At 38.7% G+C, this 19,775-nt stretch overlaps 1 protein-coding gene across 1 annotated transcript; it reads left to right on the forward strand.

Annotated features, from left to right (window-relative positions):
* The first annotated feature begins 396 nt into the window (after positions 1-396).
* Positions 397-16,737, forward strand: LOC114465349 (lipase maturation factor 2-like). The gene is made up of 14 exons (XM_028450311.1): positions 397-505; positions 2,267-2,529; positions 2,592-2,620; positions 2,702-2,895; positions 4,520-4,688; positions 4,770-4,924; positions 5,894-6,028; positions 6,123-6,228; positions 8,791-8,887; positions 8,967-9,149; positions 9,229-9,397; positions 9,862-9,973; positions 16,068-16,176; positions 16,253-16,737. Exons 1-14 carry the CDS (start codon positions 412-414, stop codon positions 16,595-16,597), a joined length of 2,160 nt encoding a protein of 719 aa, XP_028306112.1. The 5' UTR covers positions 397-411; the 3' UTR covers positions 16,598-16,737.
* Positions 16,738-19,775: the final 3,038 nt, after the last annotated feature.

A 19,775-nucleotide genomic window follows, 5' to 3' on the forward strand; every position in this document is an offset into this window, starting at 1 on the left:
AGAAGAGAAAGAAGAAGAAGAAGAAGAAGAAGAAGAAGACAAGAAGAAAGAGAAGAAGCAGAAGAAGAAGAAGAAGAAGAAGAAGAAAGGAAGAAGAAGAAGAAGAGAAGAAGAAGAAGAAAAGAAAGAAAAGAAGAAAAAGAAGAAGAAGAAGAGAAGAAGAAGGAAGAGAAGAAAGAAGAAGACGAAGAGAAGAAGAAGAAGCGGAGGAGGAGGAGGCGGAGGAGGAGGAGGAGGAGGAGGAGGAGGAGGAGGAGGAGGAGGAGGAGGAGGAGGAGGAGGAGGAGGAGGATTGGGCACTGACAAGCGACCCCCAGCGGTGACTGAGGTGAACGTCAGTCTGCTACGTGTCCGTGTGCGGTGGACGGACGGGTTAAACTGTGTCCTCCCGCTAATGGACTTAAGACAGATATGATGGAGGTCAGTAAACCGCGGCGGCTCTTCCTCTGGTGCATGGCAGCCATCTACATGGTCGCCTTTGTGTCGCTGTACGTGCAGATACCAGGTGAGCTAGCTGTTAGCCTGTTAGCTCAGTGTTAGCTCACCTGCGCCACTTTCAAAGTTTCAGCCACGAAAAGTCTGCCGTACCTGCATCCATGTTCACACAATAATCGACAAACAACCATTTAAGTACATATTTGTACCCGTCTTGTGTGTTTTAGCAGTACATTTGTGTATCGTCCTTTTTTTTGTTGTTGCATTTTTCTGTGATTTTATTTTATTTATTTATTTTATTAATTTTTGGGTGGGGATGGATTCATTTGTTTTTTTTGTTGTTTCGTGTGTTTTTAGAGTAATTTTGTGTATTTTTGTTGTAAGTTTGTTTCTGAATTTGTGTATTTTCTTTGTTTATTTTTTTATTTGTGTATATTTCTGGTATGTTGTGTGTATTTATTTTGTGTGTTTATATCTTTTTCTGTTTTTGAAGTCATTTTAGGAATTTTTGTCATTTTCTTTCAGGAGTTATTACCTCCACCAAGGACGTAATATTTATGATGTTTTGTAATTTTGTAGTCATTTTGTGTGTTGTTAGAGTGAATGTGTGTATTTGTATTTTCCCTTTGTGCATTTTTTTGTGACTTCCTTTTGTATGATTAATTGGAATAATTGTGTTTTTTTGTTGTGGTTTTGTATTCATTTTGTGTTTTTGTTTTGCGTATTTTTACTTTTGTGTATTTTTGTTCTCATTTTGTTTCTTGAGGTGTTTGGGTATTTTCTGTGGTGTTTTGTAATTATTATTGTTGTTGTTTGTAAACGTCTTGTGTGTTTTTGTAATTTTCAGTATTTGTTGTCATTTTGTGTTTTTGAAGTAATTTTTGTATTGTTTTTTGTATTTTTGGTGTTTTGTTAATTTCCAGTTACTTCTGAGTATACAGTATTTGTTGTGGCTGTGTTAGAGTAATATTGTGTATTTTTGCTTTCATTTTCTGTATTATTCAGTTGTGGATATTTGTTGTCTTGTGTGTTTTTAGACTAAATGTATGTCTTTTTTAATGCTTTTGTGGATATTTCTTGTGATTTTTGTGTATTTTTTTGTGTTTTCATGTTTTTGGAGTCATTTATATATATTTTTAGTGTTGGTCTGTGTATTTTCTGTGTCGTTTTGTAGTCGCTGTTTTTTTGGGGGGGTGTTTTTAAGTGTACGTTTGTCTGAATTGTATTAATTTGTCTGTGTTTTCCACTTTTTTCTCGAGTCATTTTGTGCACAGACACTTATTGGACTGTATTTTATAGTTTATTACTGTATAACACTGATGTTATAAATACAAATGAAACTTTAAAGAACCAAAAAAAGATGTAATTCATAGGGATTGGGAAAAAATTCATTTTGATATATTGAAATTTTATTTTTGTGATAATCAAAACAATTTTATCACCAGAATTAATTTTTTTTAAATGTATTAAAAATGTTTGGAGTCATTTTGTGTAATTTTCTTGTTGCCACATTTTGTATATTGTTGTTGTTTTCTGTTTCTGGGGTCATTTGTGTTTTTAGTGTTGTCTGTATGTTTTTGGTGTTGTTTTGTATTTTTCCAGTTACTTTTGGGTATATTTGTAGTTGTGTTTTTTGGGTGAATTTGTGTATTTTTGGTGTTTTGTGTATTTTCTAGTTATTTTGGGGTATATGGTGATATAAAAAATTGTTATTTCTCCCCAGAATTAATTAAGAAAAAGTCTTCATGTTAGGTCATTGGTCAGTGCTACAATACATGTAGTACAGTATGGATGGTTTCCTTGGTGACGGTGGAGTTCTCCATGTGCTCAGGTCTCTATGGTAATGAGGGGCTGCTCCCGTCTCGTCTCCAGCTGCGTTACGGCGGGCGGTCTCTCACAGAGCAGCTCCGGTCCTCGCCTACGCTGTTGTGGCTGGGGCCGCACCTCAGCCTGGACACCCAGGCCTCCATGGAGTTGCTTTGCCTGCTGGGGGCGCTGCTGAGCTTGGCCGCCCTGCTGGTGGAGGCTCTCAGGGACAGCCTAGTGTTCCTGTGCCTCGGGTTCTCGTACTGTCCATTGTACAGGGAGTCTCTGGTCTCTGAGTCCGTTACTGTGGCCGTCGTTGTTCTTTAAACGTGTGCGTGTGTGTGTCACAGGTGGGCCAGGTGTTCCTCTACTTCCAGTGGTGAGTTCCTGATGGCGAGATGGATTTTTTATTTAATTTGACTGGAGATGATTTGAGTTTGTGTGATGTTCTCCTGCTCAGGGACAGCCTGCTCCTGGAGACGGGCTTCCTCACTGTGCTGGTCGCCCCCCTCACCCTCGTCCGGGGGTCACGTGGCATCAGAGAACACGACAGTATGACCTTCTGGTTGGTTCGATGGCTGCTGTTCAGGCTGATGTTCGTATCTGGAGCGGTGAAGCTTACGTCACGCTGTCCCACGTGGTGGGGCCTCACAGGTGTGTGTGTGCGTGTGCGTGTGCGTGTGTGTGTGTGTTGAGTTAAATAAAAACTGTTGTGCAGCATTACATAAAGCAGATAAAGTCACAACAATAGACAAAAATCTGAACACATTTTATGACCAATTTATGCAGAATTGTCTTTTCTGGTAACTACAAAATATAAAGAAATCTATTTGTGACGAGTATACATATAAAACTATAACCAAGAATACATGTATTACTGTACATATCCAGTATAACACAGTTGATCAAACTGTCAAATTACATTTTTCAAACTTTTAACTTTTGCTATAAAAGTGCCCAGTATGTTTTACGAAAATAAGGTGCAATCAACTTCAAACTGAAATGCATTGAGGAGTGAAGTAGTTTAACAAGGTCTACTCAGTTTACTTCATTTAAGTTAAGGAACTATAACTAGTAACAGTCCAGATGTCAACATAAGGACTTTAAACACACTGATCATTAAGAACAACAATAAACTGGTGCATTATATTTCCCCCAGTGTCTCCATAGTAAATAAATACATTAGTTGGAACCTTTTTAAAATGATTTTAATGAAGAAATGAGCTTGTGACTTTGAGTGTATGACGTGGAACGCTGTGCAGTCATTGGATTTTAATGGACGACAAACGTAGGACTTAATGGTTAGTCTGTGATGCTCTTTAGTAACTGCACTGCGCTGAGTGTGCTGTTGTATCATGTGTTTACCTTAACATCCAGCTGATTGATGAGAACTAAGAACTAACACATGTGCAAGGGTAAAGAAAATATGTTTAATAATCAGCAGCGCAGATTAATCTCCCTGCACAACAAACCCAAACTATGAAGCCTCAGGGCAGGGATTTAACACTAAAAAGAGCCAAATTCAACAAACTTTACTGTTTTAAAACCTTCTATACTGTCATTTAAAGCATGGAGTGGTTTCTTCCAGGGTTGGGATCAATTACATTTTCAAATTACAATTACGTCTTCAATTATGTTATGTTATGTTCAAATGCAACTCAGCTACAATTACGTTGACTGGCATTTTCCCCAATTACAACTATTATTATCCCCCTTGAAGCCAATTACATTCTCAATTACTATAGTTTGAATTACAATTAATGGCAATTACTGAGCCTTTTTATAAATAGCCCAAAAAAACGTAACCTTCCCCTTGTGTTAGCTTTCAGTTAGCATCCGTTATGATAATGGGTCCTAAATCAGCTGCAAAATACACTAAAAACAAATCCCATCTAATTTAATTTCTATCTCTTGGTTACATTGTTAGGCTTCCTAATCAATGAAAATATAGGCTTTAATATTTTTGGTGTGGTCATCTGAGCCTTTTTGTGTAGGCCTAGTCCTTGATTAAAAAAATGTTTAAATGGTAAAATGTGGGAACGCTTGATATGAAACATGTTTTAGTAATTGTTAAATACATGTGTAGAACTGTAACATGGTTCCCCAGTTGAGCTTTAAATTATAAGTTACAATTTTTATAGAATTTTCATGGCAATTACAAAGTCAATTATCTGAACTTAATTACAATTGCAACAGAAACAGATTTTTAAAATTATAATAATTTTAATTGATTATAAATTACGCAATTACGTACAATTAATGTACGTTCCTCCCCTAGCACTGACCTATCACTACGAGACCCAGTGCATCCCGACGCCACTGGCCTGGTTTGCTCACCAGCTCCCCGTGTGGTGGCACAAGCTCAGCGTGGTGGCAACCTTTGTGATCGAGATCGCAGCTCCTTTCCTCTTCTTCAGCCCGCTGCGCCGACTCAGAACTGCGAGCTTTTTATCTACAAGTGAGTCGACGATTTTTTTAACGGAAACCTGCATTTTAAACACTTAAGTGATGAATCATGATTGGTGTGATTTTCTGCAGGTTCTGCTTCAGACGCTCATCATTCTGTCTGGAAACTACAACTTCTTCAACCTGCTCACACTGACTCTGTGTCTGTCTCTGCTGGACAATCAGCACGTTAACTTCTGGCTGCGCAAGAGGGACGACAACAGGGAGAGAAAGGAAGGTGAAGCAAACCATTCTGTACCAAAGATGGGATTTTTTTCTTTGTTTCTTTGTTTGTTTTATCGTGGAGGTATCTCAGCTGGTTCCTCATGTTTCTGTAGCACTAAGCTCTATTGTTTTTGTTTGTTTATTGTGGAGTAAGGGTGTGCGTTCTGAAAATATTAGATTTCAGCATCAAAACATGACGATGATCTGCCAAATTTTCTTAAAGGGACAACATCCTGAATGTGGTTCAGCAACACTACAGAATTTAATCACATTTCAGCCTTAATGAAGGAAAAAGTCAAAAGTGACACAAAATGTTGATATTGTGTTGCTAGTGATTAATAAAAGGGTCTTTGTGGCATTTTTTCTCCGACATGTTATTGTTTTTCCTGTTAAAACGCTCTTGAAATTTTTGAAAATAAATGAAGTTTAAGTCCCTATTGCCATTTTAGGAAAAATATAGAGATATGAATAATGGTTAATATCACCCAGGCCTAATGTAACCAAAGCAATGATGTTTTATTTTGTAAAGGATATGATTTTCCAAACTAACGGAAATGAGGGGTTCCAAACTATTTTTAAAGTATTTTTTTAACGTGTGTGTGTATACCTCAATAACAAATGAAAATCACTAGACTGATATGCTGACCTGTTAATGCTACACCACTTTGGTTAAACAAATACATGTCAGCATTTTTGTTTGTTGTCAATTATACTTGGAACCAGTTTGATAAATTACTTATATACATTTTTTTAAATGTTTGAAAAGTACCCTCACTTAAATGATCTTTTATCACCTTTTTGCATTTAGGGTGATGATTTTAAGTTGGTGATTTAGTTTGTTTTATTGGTAAATAAATTTAAAATATTCTAGATGATCTGAATGAAAAAAACATGATAAAATTGTGATTGTGATTTTACAAAGAAAAAATCGTGATATGATTTTTTTTCTGTATCGCCCACCCCTATCGTGGAGGTGTCTCAGCTGGTTCTTCAGAGCGCTGGTCCTGGATCTGTTACCTGCTGGAGCTCGTGGTCTGGTCTCTCATCATCTTTGGAACAATCGTCCTTTTCGATCTTCAGTTTGACCCGCATAAGAACGGCTTCTCGTCTCGCACAGGTGTGTGTGATGTTTTTGAGTTCATGGATAAGGATCAAAATTTGTTGTTTTTTTAAGCTGGAGGTTGAAATTTCTGCTTTTTTTGTTGTTGCAGCATTTACGTTCCACCAGTTTAACCAGTTCCTTAAGGCCATCACTATCCCATGTATCTGGATGGGAGTTTTGTCTCTGACCTGGGAGATGATCACCTCCATCTTCAGGTGAGACTGTCCAAGGGTGTCAGTTTGTTTTAAGAAGTGGGCGGGACATTTACTTTGATCAAAAGTGACTTTTGAGAAGTGTTTGGACGATGACTATAACTGGTTTTATTTTAGCTAAATGCGTTTGCTGCACTTATTTCATGTTTGAAGTGATTGTCATGAATTGAATAAAACCTGTTGAGAGCTGGGCCAACACTTTTATATTTATATGAATCACACCCAGGGGATGTTGTCAGGGTTTTTGGCTCCCATGAAAACTCATTTTTTGATACAGTTTTACTTAAAACTGTGTATTTAGATTACATTAATTGCTCTATATTCCAAATCCATCTTTATGTTTTTTTTATTTTTTATTTTGGAACAATTTTTAATCTTTAATGGGGTTTTTTCTTTCCCTAATCGATGAAATCGTTGAAATGTTTCCAAAACAAATAAACTTGTTACCAAATACATGGTAAATAAAATGTGTGTGATTGTTCAATAATCACAGTGTTAAATGGAGACATTGGAATACACATTTTAGTTGATGCTGGAAATTCAAAAAATTGCCTTGATTGTGGGCGGTGCTAATGGAGCAGATAAGACACGCCCACTGTATCTATACTATAATTCAAGGGAGGTCTGTGTGTGTGTGTGGAGCAAATATCTCCCAGACGCGCTGCCAGTTCGACCTGATACATATACCAAATCCAAATACCCCGAGTGTGTGTGTGTATCTGTTATTTTGGAGTAATTTGGTCATTTCAAAATGTTTATTTTAATTTTATTTCACTTCTGGACGGCCCGAAATGAAACCTATTCAACTTTTGACCTCAGGGTGTGAGGGGGCGATAGCACACCATCTATATTTATTTCACAGCACAGCTCACTTCCGGTGCGTGCGTGAGCTCCCGTGGACTTCTCTTTTCTCTTTTGAGGAAAAATACTTTTTTTTTACTGTTCTTCATTTGGTGATGACATTTCGAAACGTTTATTTTCATCTTAGTTAGACCGTTCGCTATTTACACTGGACGGACCTCACCCGGAAGTTGTATAACGGACCACCATTTAGTCCGGTTACAGTCTGTGTCACGACACATGTCCGTAACGTGGTAGTGCGCTCCCGTGGACTTCTCTTTTGAGGAAACATACTTTTTACTGTTCCTTATTTGGTGATAATGTTTCAAAACGTTTATTTTCATGTTAGTTTGACCTTTCGCTATTTAGACCGGACAGAGTTCACCCGGAAGTTTTTGACGGCAATGGCTGCTGTGTTGAAAGCTGCACATTTTGTGCATGTGTGTGAGAACCAACGGAGGAGATTAGAGTCTCTCTCACACACACACACACACACACACACACACATCGATCAGGTGGGCTTCACTATCGATCACCGTCTACGTGACATGCGTGCAGGTATGTGAGTGTTGAGTGAATAACGAACCACCGTTTAGTCCGGTTACAGTCTGTGTCACGACACCCGTCCATAGGGTGGTAGTGAGTGTAGTGTTACACTCTGAGTCAGATCTAAGTGTTTACATGTCGCTACATAGTGAAGGTCACCTGATTACTGCAGCTTCTCTCACGACACACCTGCCACTACATCTAACTTGTGAAAATAGAGAAGTTTAGTGAAAGTTAGGCAGGTACACGTGGATGGACTGGTGGCATGAATTTAGAATGGATTCCCCCAAAACACACACCAAACAACAAAAATATGAAAATGACTCAATACACAAAACTAAATATTTAAACAAAAAATACACAAAACATAACAGAAATGCAAAAAACTACACTAAAAAAAGATACAAAATGATTTCAGAATCACACTACAAATGCAACAAAAAACAATAAATATATAAAAAAAATGCACAAATGACATAAAACAAAAAACTAAACAATATTTATACAGTACAAAAAACGACAACAGAAATGCACAAAAATATACACACGAGATGACTCCAAAAAACATATATTACAGAAAAATACACCAAACAACAAAAATATGAAAATGACTCAATATACACAAAACTAAATATTTATACAAAAAATACACTAAAATGACAACAGAAATGCACAAAACTACATCAAAAAAAAATTACACAAAATGACTCCAGAATAACACTACAATGGCAACAACAAACAATAATTAAAACAAAAAATATAAAAATGAGTTAAAAAAACCCAACACATTCATCATGCGCATGTCTCATAGAATTAAACCAGGGAAATTGCACACGTTATTTTACTTTGCACCTGCAAATATACCCCTTAACAATGCTACGGAGTAGTTATTATTATGTCCGTAATTGACAACTCTCCTTAAGCGCCCACTATATGAATGCATACTTCCGACGGGCACTGTACTAGTTCTATAAAATATCCAAAGAACAATCTATGCTATGCCAACTAGCTTCAATACTCACTATAGCTACTCTCACAGATTGCAGATTTCATCCAAAGGGGATAGTTTTTATAGAAGGGGTGGGGCTAACAGTAACGTCACAAACAAATATTCCCAGCCAATCGCAGGGTTTTGGCTTTAGTTACTTTTTAAACTTGTGTGTGTCTGTGTGCCCGCAGGTGTGCATGTGTTTCTGGTTTTCTGACAAGGTTTTGGGGAATGTTCCAGTGGAGTGTGTTTGCGGTGGCGGCGGCCTTTATGTTCACAATCAGCCTGGTGAGTGCTGGTAAAATATGGTGACCTCTGCAGAAGTCCTTAAAGCTGGACTTCACTTGTGCGTCACCTCTTCCTTCAGGTGCCGCTGTCGTACGTGGAGCACGACTCTCATGTCCGTCTGTGGCCCGCCGTGCGCCAGGCATATGACTTGGTGGATCGCCTCCAGTTGGTCAACTCGTATGGCCTCTTCAGGAGGATGACGGGGGTAGGGGGGCGACCCGAGGTCGTCTTGGAGGGAAGCTACGATGGCGTCACGTGGAAGGTGAGAAACTTGAGCAGAAATCAGTTTATTTTAAGCTTTGTTTTTGTTTCAAACAGAATGTTATGTTATTCCTTTCCAGGAGATCGAGTTCATGTACAAACCAGGGAACGTGAGCGCCCCACCAGCCGTGGTCACGCCCCACCAGCCTCGCCTTGACTGGCAGATGTGGTTCGCTGCTCTGGGTGCTCACACTCAGGCTCCGTGGTTTACCAGCTTGGTTTACAGGCTACTGCAGGGAAAAGCAGACGGTGAGCCGCCTCCAGCTTATACATTTACATATACCAGGGTTTGGGTCAATTATATTTCTAATCAAATTATTGATAATTAATTACAATGACGTATCTGTAAGTTACTGTGAGTGCCAAACTCATTTTAGTTCAGGGGGAAAATGCAGACCAGTTTTAATGTTCTTTCTTTCAACAATTTGAGATGGAAAATGACTGCCATCATGTGACAAATATTGTGGAGTGTCATTGTATTTGTGGAGGCTGAGATGTCTACAACTTGGTGTAATTTACAGAATGATTCATGTTGCCATCCTTTTTTTTTTTTTTTATACTTTCTCCTGGGCCAGGTTTTGTAAATTGAAGCGATGCTGATCACCATACTCATAATTGCAATTTAAAAATGTAATTGACCCCAACCCTGAGCGCTACTGTAACAGCATGCGTTTAGTAAAGCTGCTTTATTTAACTGTGAATATTCTCTGCAGTGATAGAGTTGATTCAGACGGACGTGTCTCAGTATCCGTTTCACCAGCAGCCTCCGACCTACGTTAGGGCTCACCGCTACAGATACTGGTTCACTGAACGGAAGCCTGATGGGTGAGAAACTTAGAGTAACATTCACTTTCCTCTTTGGGTTCTATTGGAATTGGAACCTTCCTCGAGACTTTGTCTCTTTGTAAAATCTGTTAAAATAACTTTAGTTTAGGTTGTATATCATCACCTTTAAAACAAGGAGTCATTGTGCCAGCGTTTGAACAGCAGTGGCGTTACCAGACTTGAACTCATTCACTGCCAGTCATTTTCAGAAAAGTTACTGTACCCCCCTCACTGCCAGCCATTTTTTAGAGCATTTTGACTGATTTTTAAAGACCTACAGAATATGTTGTACTATGACAATCTAACTGATTTTGAGAGAATAGACTCTCTACTTTCACTAAAAAAGTTTTGTTTTTAGCTTGTTTTGTTCTTCTATAATCAGCAGTTGAATATAGGCATTTTGTATAGGCTTCATACAAAATGCCAGTTTCTGAGCAAAAGCTTGAGAAAACAGCTTTTTTCTGAAAAATCCTGTCAGTGACATTAAACAATTTTATTTTTTGCTTTAGTGACACCTCAACATTGGTTTCCTTCTATAAAACTACAAAAACAACACTGAGACTGGGCCAGCCTATTTTGGTCTTCCTTCAAGTTAAGGGTGTGCGATCTGATGGTATTAGATCGCTAAGGATTACAACATGACGATGATCTCCTAAATCACGGAAATCGTAGAACCGTCTGTAGTTTGCATTTTAACCCTTGCGGCGCAGTGTCTGCGTCATATGTCTGTGGTCCATACACAGAACATTCAAAGGTTTTTTCTCTGCCAAATCACACTATTTACTAGGGATGTAACGATTAATCGTAAGGCAGCTAAAAATCGATTCATAGGTACCACGGTTCACATCGATGCTCTGAAAATTGAATCGCAGTACTTTTTTTAACCAGCAGATATAATAACCAGCTATATAATAATCCTTCCAGAAGCGGACGTGACGGGCGGAATCTGCTACTATTTTCTTTCTGGCTGCCATTTACTGTTAAACATGCTCATAAATGATTCTTTACTCCTTTAGCACCGAAAGAATATCTGTAATATTACGTGAATATCTGTAAAAGTCAGGTTTTTCTATTAACTCTGTCTGCTAGCATAGCTTCTCTTCTTCACTGGTGGAATAACTGCATGCCAACCGACCACTGGGTTACTAGCGCCCTCTGCTGGTCTAAACAAATATCTGACGTAAATACAGTAAAAATGACTGTTTTCCAATTGTTAAGGCACAAAATACATTTTCAGTTGCACTTTTAAAAAGAAAAAGAACTATTACGCAGTTTTGAATTGTTTATTATAGAACCAGAATTTAAATTAATAGGCTTCTTCATTTGTATCATTCCTTTATTTATTTCATTCAAGATTTATTTTTAGTTAAATTGCATCATTTTGAATAGTTTATCAAGGGATTCTTTTGACAATGAAAAATAAAAGGAAAATAGTATAGTATTTTCCCCCAAAAAATAAAGGAATATTTTTCAGTCATTTGTCAACATTCCCATTTTGTAAAATAAATCGTGAGAAAATCGTATCGTGAATCGAATCGTATCGGGAGTTGAGTGAATCGTTACATCCCTACTATTTACTAGTCAGCATGTCAGCATTACAGACACCAAAGAATTATTAAGCGTTTAAACAGCACAGAAGTATCCTCCTCCTTCTTTTCCATTTAGGGTGATGATTTTAACTCATTCAGTGCCAGACTTTTTCAGAATTTCTACCCCCCTCAGTGCCAGCCATTTTTTTAGCATTTTGACTGATTTTTAAAGACCCACAGAATACTTTGTACTATGATTATCTGAGATCTGAAAACAGATTCTGAAAGATTGATGCCTCTGCTTTCATCAGAATTTTGTTTCTGGCTTTTTTCGTCCTCCCGTAATCAGCCGTTGAATAGAGCAAGTTTTACACAAATCTTCAGTGTCAGAGCAAAAAGCTGAGAAAACAGCCTTTTTCTAAAAAACCGTCAGTGACTTTAAAGCAATTTTTTTTTGCTTTAATTATAATTCTAACATCTGAACATTGTTTCTTTTTATAAAACAAAAAAAAAACCCACTGAGACAGGGATTTTGATGGCAAAACTATTATTATTTTGCTATCTGGGTCAGAATTGAATGGATTTCTTACTGTGTTTTGGCGTTCCTCCAAGTTTCTCTCCCATCATTCTGCACACACGCAATTTCCTTTTCCTCCCGGACATGCCGAGTGTCACTGCTTGCCCCTTTTTTTTTTTTATTGTTTTATCTCACCATCACCACAATATCCAATAGTTGACTAAAGTTCCACACATGCTCTGGTCGGGCGTGCCTAGCTGGGCGCTGGTGGGAACATTGACATCATCTCTCGTCGTGCCATTTTCTGTCTCGTAAACTCCTTTCCTCTCCATCTGAGCTCTGCATCCAAATGTGCGCTCTTACCACCAGCAAGTCACCTATTATTTTGCTATCTGGCTCACAGTTGAGGCCCACCCACTCCCTGTCGATCACACAGATGTAACTTCCTCTTCCTCTCGACACGCAGCGATGACTGTTTTGGCTCGGTTAGTTGATAGTTTTATCTCACGACAACAACATTATCAATAATCCACTCAGGTACACACATGTTCTGTGTTAATATGTGGTGCTGTGAGCTGCTGGATTCGTCACAATATCACTTCATAGCCCCATAATCTCACTCCTTCCTGCTTCTCCCCCCAGCTAATGGTAGCAGCAGTGGCTAATGTCTCATCTAAAGGTGTACTGCTGCCACCTTCAGGGTACCAGTTGGTCACTACATCACATTACAGCTTAGATATTGATGAGGGACCTCCGCCAGGGAGTTTTCTAGTAATCTCTGTGAAAAAATGCAAATGACGAGTTATCTCGTCGCGTGCTGAATCTCACCGCTTGCCCCGGTTTGTTTTCTCTCACGATCACAACACTCTCAATAGTCCACTTAGTTCCACACATGCTTTGGTTGAGTGTGAGCTGCTGATAGCCTCACAATCTTCCCCTGTAGTTCCATTTTCTGCCTCGTCCCTGGCTTCTCCCTCCCCAGCGATTGTGATAATCATGGCTAGTCTCTCATCCAACGGTGTGCTGCTGCCACCTACATGGCACCAATTGGTCACTACATCATAGTACAAGGCTGATATTAATGGCAGAGCTCCGTCACACTGTCTCCTAGCAACTCCCATTGAAAAACGCAGTTGACGTTGTTACGGCAAATTTGCGGTTGACCTCATTTGGAGACATGATTTATTGCTCTGGTTGAGTGATGGAGTCCAGGTGTGGCATTGATGATTTTATAAAAAGGTTTATTATAAAACTAAGTAAAAAAGGGTACAAAGTGGAACAAAAATTAGTGACCGTCCGGCCGGACGTTCGAAGGCAGAGTGATACACAGTTCTAACTCAACACGTATATTCCCCCTCCGTCCCCCTCCCTCCTCCCCCCAGGCGATAAAGAGTACAGGGTGGAGGTGATAGGAGAGAAAGAAAAGAGACAGTTTCTTCTTTGGGTCAAAACAACCAGTTCTGGTATCTGCTGGTTGTCATGGGAGTGGAGGTGTGTATGTGTGACTATGTGAGTGTGTGTAAGCATGTGACTGTGTGATGCCTCCGTGTCTGAGAGATAAAATGTGTTTTGGGAAGCTGACCTCGAGAAGAGAGCAGAAAACATGAGACAGCAGAAATGAAAAGTCTCATCTTAAAGCTATAAAAGAATAAGGTCTATGAGTAAATATGTTCATAAACATAACTAACAATTTTGGCCCTGACAACGTATATATACGTCATTGGCAGCAAGCGTTTGGATTTGAAATTACGTATATTTACATCACTGGCAGTGAATCTTAGTGAGGCTTTACCATTAGCTCCATATAAAGGTAACTAATATGTTCTCCTTTGTAGTCAAATTACTTTAAGAAATCAAAAAAATACTTCAGAAGGATAAAAATGTTAAAATAATTCCTCCTAATCAATGCCAAACACAAAAAGGATTCAGTAATATTGCAATTTTTCACTGCGGGATTATCGTATCGATCCGAAAAATGTCCAAAATAAAAAAAATGTAATCATGTTTTCATCAAAAAATCCATTTAATGTCACTTACATTAGCATAGCACATAAAGCCCAGTCACGAGGCATCAGTAAACCACATCAGACCTTGTTTATCTGACTCACTCCTCAATGCATTTTAGCTGGAAGTTGATTTTTCGTAAAACATACTGGGCACTTTGATAAATACAGTATGTGGTTTCTTAAAAAAAGGTCAGGAGGGAGTGAGTTCCAGAGCTGGGGAGCAGAGCGATTGAAAGCTCTGCTCCCCATGGTGATGAGGCGTGCAGAGGGGACACTGAGGTGGATAGAAGAGGAAGATCTGAGTAAGCGAGAGGATGTGACAATGTGGATGAGGTTGGAGAGGTATTGGGGAGCCAGATGGCCTTAAAAGTGAGTATTAGTATTTTGTAATGTATGCAATGTGTTATGGGTAACCAGTGGAGCTGCTGTAGGATGGTTGTGATATGGTGAGTAACGGGTGTCCTCGTGATGATCATCGCTGCTGAGTTCTGGACGAGTTGAAGTTTATGAGGGGTGTTGTTGGGGAGACCAAACAGGAGGGAATTACAATAATCCAGATGGGAGGTGACCAGACTGTGAACAAGTACTGTATGTCAGCGGTGTGAGAGATGAGCAGAGGTGGTTTATATTGTGGAGGTGAAAGTATGCAGAGCATGTGATGTTAGAGTACTGTCGAGGATGACACCCAGACTCTTAACCTGTTGAGAGGGAGAGATAGAGTTGTTGTCAATTGTTACGGCCCTCGCCGTATTATTTAGTATTTAGTTTGTGCTCTTGTTGTTTGTTGCTGCCTGGGGTGTGTTCTGTGACAGAGTGAGATGTCTTCCCAAATGGAACAGCTTGATGATGCTTCCCAGGATTGGCTGCCAGGAGGAGTGTTGGGCAGCCCGTATTGGCTGGGGAATATGTCACCACTTTCAAAAAGCCAGCGCAACTGTCAGTCGGGGTTCACCAACCTTGACAGCAGCAGCATCTCCTTTGTCCGTAGGAAAAACTCTGTCTCCCAATCTGTTTGTGAAGTGATTATTATTTGTTTTGTTAAGCTTGTCACCTGTATATATCTAGTGCACTTTATTTTCCTTCTTATGTAGTCCGATTCTTATCATACTCTTGTTTATTGTATGTTGTACCTGCTGGGCAGGCCTTTTTTGTTCAGGAATAAATTTGTGTTAATTTTTGGAACCCGTTGTCGGTGGTTTTTGGAGACCGAGTTTTATTTTGATTACATTTTTATGTTGCGTCCTGGAGCTCCTAGACTAAGGTGTAACATCAATGGTTATAGAGAAACTTTGTACCGATTAATAAAACTTCTGTTTTATCACTGTTTGATTTCAGAAAGCTGGATGTGAATCATGATTTTTCAGTAAGGCAGTGAGTGAGGGAGGAAGGAGAACATAAACAGGCTTGGTGGAGATGTAGAGCTGGGTGTCATCCCTATAGCAGTGGAAATTGATGTGGTGCTAATGGAAAAATATGGCCAAGAGTGATTAAGTAGATGATATAAAGCAGGGGCCCCAGGACAAAGCGCTGGGGAACACCTGTAGTGACTGAGAGTGGGTGGGATGTAAATGATTTTAGTTGAATGTACTGAGTGCAGCCTGAAAGGTAAGATTTAAACCAGATGAGGGTGGTGTGTGTGATGCCAATAGAGAGAAGTCTGTCGAGGAAGATGGTGTGTGAAATGGTATCAAAGGCTTTACTCAAATCAAGCGGGATGAGGATGGAGAGGAGACCAGAATCAAAAACCAGGAGGAGATTGTTGGTGATTTTGAGTAGGGCTGTTTCAGTGTTATGGAGTGGGTGGCCCTGAACTGGAACTGGTCATAATGATTATTGCAGGAGAGGGGGGTATGAAGCTGTGAGGCAAAGTTTTTTTTGCCTTTGGTGTTTGTGTTGCATTTTTTTTTATCATTGTTTATATTTTTCTGTTTTGTTGTTTTGTGTTTTATTGTGGTTTTGTACATTTCTGGAGTTATGTATGTGTTTGCATCGTGTTGGAGGAAATAAATAAAATCTCTTTGTCTCTCTTTAATCGTGGGCAGTTCTCATCAAGCTCGTTGGTGGAGGAGAGTCTATGATGAAGAATTCTATCCCATGGTGCACCTGGGACACACTTATCTAGAGAACATGCTCAGTCGGTACGGATTGAAGGTATTTATTTCATTACAACAATCAAGGATGTGCATTTAAAGCAGGATTCAGAATCTGTTTTTCTTTGTATTTTTAGGACAAACTTCCTCCTCGTCATCCATCCAACAACACAGTCGTCCAGCTGTTGAGCTGGACTCGCTCCCAGGTCAAAGGTATCCCTGCTCACACTATAATCTGGACCATGTTGGCCTGCAGCGCCACCTGGTGTTTCCTCATGGGACTGATTAGTAACAAAAACCACACGGCTGTAGATCTGATTGATGAGGCCGAAAAACAAGGTGATGAAAAGTCTGACGCAAAGCAGGAGAAGGAAGAAGAAGTGGAGAAAGATCAGGACGTTTGCACCAATCAGGAAGGTGAGGAAGAGGAGGAGGACAGGGATGGTGATGAGCAGGACAAAGAAGATGAGATGGAAAAGTGAAAACTTGGAATGTAGTGAAGCCTGTCCTGCCTTTATAAATGTAGAAACATCAAAGATGTTTTGTGTTTTTGTACATCCTGTTTGTTTGATTTTTTTTTTTGTTGTTGTATTTTTTCATCCTTTTTTACTGCGCTGTGTCACTGATATGATTCACTTGAGAATCTGAGCAGGAATCCCATCTTCTGCTCGCTGGCTGAATAAACTTTAAACTACGACTGTAAAAAATCACTGAAGAAAGTTTGTAAATGCAAACAAAAAATTACTTTTGTATCTATTTTTAAATGTTGAAATAATAAAGCTGTAGTAACACTAGAATGTGACTCCTCTGATTGATCTTAATCAGACAAATATTTATTGAGCAGCAGAATTGATTTGGTGGCTGGTGAACATTTAAAGAAGTGTTTGAATTGGACAGTAGAGGTGACAATGATCTACTCTGATTGGACAGTAGAGGTCACTATGATCTACTCTGATTGGACAGTAGAGGTCACTATGGTCTACTCTGATTGGACAGTAGAGGTCACTATGATCTACTCTGATTGGACAGTAGAGGTGACTATGATCTACTCTGATTGGACAGTAGAGGTCACTGTGATCTACTGTGGTCCCATCACCAGTGCAGGACTCCAGGGCAGTACTTGTCCATCAGTGACTGGTAGTATGGCTTCAGCTCCTCGATGTCGGGCATGTTTGTAGTTTTTGTGTAAAGATCAAAGTTACTGTGGAAATAATGAACAGAGTTGGAGAAAGTTGTATTTTCCTCTCATTGTTTTTCCAACACGGTCAGTGATCAGGTTTACACGTTAGGGCAGTAATTAGAGGCTCAGCTGTGTAAAACAAATACAATTATGTTCTCAATTACTAAAGTTTAAATTAATCACAATTACTAAGCCTTTAATAAATAAGCCCATAAAACATAACCTTCCTCTTGTGTTAGCGTTCTGTTAGCTTGCCCATCTATCTATACTATAATTCAAGGGAGGTCTGTGTGCGTGGATGTGAGTGTGTGTGTGGAGCAAATATCTCCCCGACGCGGTGTACTTTTTTTTTTTTTTAAATTCAATTACAAACATCACAACTGTATTTATTATGAATTACAACTACAATTGACCCCAATATCCACCATCAGTGATCTCTACTAGTGCTCAGTTTAGGTTTACTAGTGCACGATAGACTTTACTATTGAAGCAGTAAAGTGTCCCTAGTTAACATCATATGCTAATGAGAGGGCGGGGAAAATAAATTCAGGCTGGCCATTGGCTTTGAAAACATTTCAACAAATCGGAGAGGTGGACTTGGTTCCAATCCCTCCTACTTAATTTGCATTAGGACGAGTACTACTAGTGAAATATTGTGTATGAGTAAATAAATGTTTTACTAGTAAAGGTTGTTAGTGCAATAGTGCGTGAGTAACTCTTACTAATAAAGCAAAATCTACTCGTAGACAATTTTGTGTTACTAGTGGTACTGATGGACTTAAATGCATACTAATAAAAAGCTTTACTAGTTTTACGACTTACACAGAATTGTCTTCTCGTAGATGTTTTTTTTAAATTATTAACTATAACTAGCATTTTAAATATTTAGCTTTGTAATGTCATTTTGCAGATTTTTAATCATAAATATTGCATATGTACAGTATATACAGTATATATATATATATATATATATATATGTTTTATTTCTGTTATTTCCATAGTCGCCTTGTGTGTTTGAGTGTGTTACATTTTTTGTTATTTTGTATATTTTCTTGTTCGTTTTGTTTTTTGAGTCATTTTGTAGAATTTTGTTGTCAGTTTGTGTATTTTGCTGCAATTTTTGCATATTTATGTCGTCATTTTGCATTTTTGCATTAATTTATGTGTATTTTTGTTGTTCTTTTTTGACAGACGTTTGGAATCTGTCTTTAAAAGCTAACTGCTACTGTCTTGTTTTGCCTTAAATTTCCTGGCCCTCACCATTGCTGCACATCCGCTACAACTCATTGGATTTAAAGTATTTGGGATGGAGCAGCTGTTAAACTTCATCACTCTGTAAAGATACTCTGAGCAAAAACAGGGCAGAGGTTCAGACAAACGCACACGTTCTTCAAACAGTGGAATCGTTCCAGTTTAGGGATGAAAGTTCTCACCGTCATGACCCCAGGACATGAAGACTTTATCAAGGCCACAGTTTGGTTGGTAGATTCCATTTTCTGTTCTGAAAAACAAGCATAAAAAGTAAGAAAATGGACATTTCTAAAGGAAACACTCAACTTTGCACTGAAAAAGATGACTTAAAAAGTTTTTCTTTGAGAAGATGAAAACATAAATGATGTTTTATGGTGAGAATACAAACTTGTAAGAGGGATTTGTTTCGTCTGGATTGTTCACAAATGTGGAGTCTCTGAACACGATGGAGTTCTGAAACCTGCAGCCCACAGGAAAGGTGTCGCCCACCACCGCCCACTGCAACACACAATATGTTTTTTTTGTTATTTTCCTTATTTGTTTTGTGTATCTTTTGTTGTCCTTTTGTGTATTTCTCTGTCATTTTGAGTATTTTTTTCTGTTATTTTGTGTGTTGCTCTGTCATTTTGTGTAATGTCTGTTTTTCTATCATTTTGTATATTTCTCTGTCATTTTGAATATGTTTTCTGTTTTTGAGTGTTTACTTTGGACCCATGGGTGTGTTTCAGAGCGATCAGGTTGTGATTGGTTGATTTAAAATCCAATGTAAGCAGTCACGTGCTTTGATCGTTGAGTTCAATGTAACAAGTGTTTTATTCTCCTTCGTAGAGAATAAAGATTCATTCAAATAATGTGTTCACAAATATAGAAATATGTCCATCATGTGAGTGAGACGTGATGTTAGTTGGTGTTTCTTCACCTGAGGTTCATTACAAAGAGACATGTTACTGCATTATTAAGTCGTTATTGAAAAAAAAAAAAAACAGCTGCACTTTTAACATTTACAAACATCCAGAATTGTAACCACGTTAATAACGTTTGTAAGAAAGCAAACAGTTTGTAAATCCGTCAAGATTTTAGCGAGATAAAAGTATTTACGTTCGGCAGATCACTCACCTTCCCTCAGGTACCACAGAATCCGTCAGAGAGCTGCCCGAGTTAAGATGGCCGTCGGTGATGCCGTTGCAGAATCCGCCGCAAGAAATCTAGCCTTTAAATATGTCTATGGT

Source organism: Gouania willdenowi, chromosome 6 (genome assembly GCF_900634775.1).
Source record: "Gouania willdenowi chromosome 6, fGouWil2.1, whole genome shotgun sequence".
NCBI lineage: Eukaryota > Metazoa > Chordata > Actinopteri > Blenniiformes > Gobiesocidae > Gouania > Gouania willdenowi.

Excerpts from the sequence above, each read along its gene's own strand:
- LOC114465349 (XM_028450311.1), top strand. The coding sequence starts at position 412 with ATGATGGAGGTCAGTAAACCGCGGCGGCTCTTCCTCTGGTGCATGGCA. Across the intron at positions 2,621-2,701 it reads GTGTTCCTCTACTTCCAGTG|GGACAGCCTGCTCCTGGAGA; the intron begins GTGAGTTCCTGA and ends TCTCCTGCTCAG. Across the intron at positions 16,177-16,252 it reads TCAGTCGGTACGGATTGAAG|GACAAACTTCCTCCTCGTCA; the intron begins GTATTTATTTCA and ends TTGTATTTTTAG.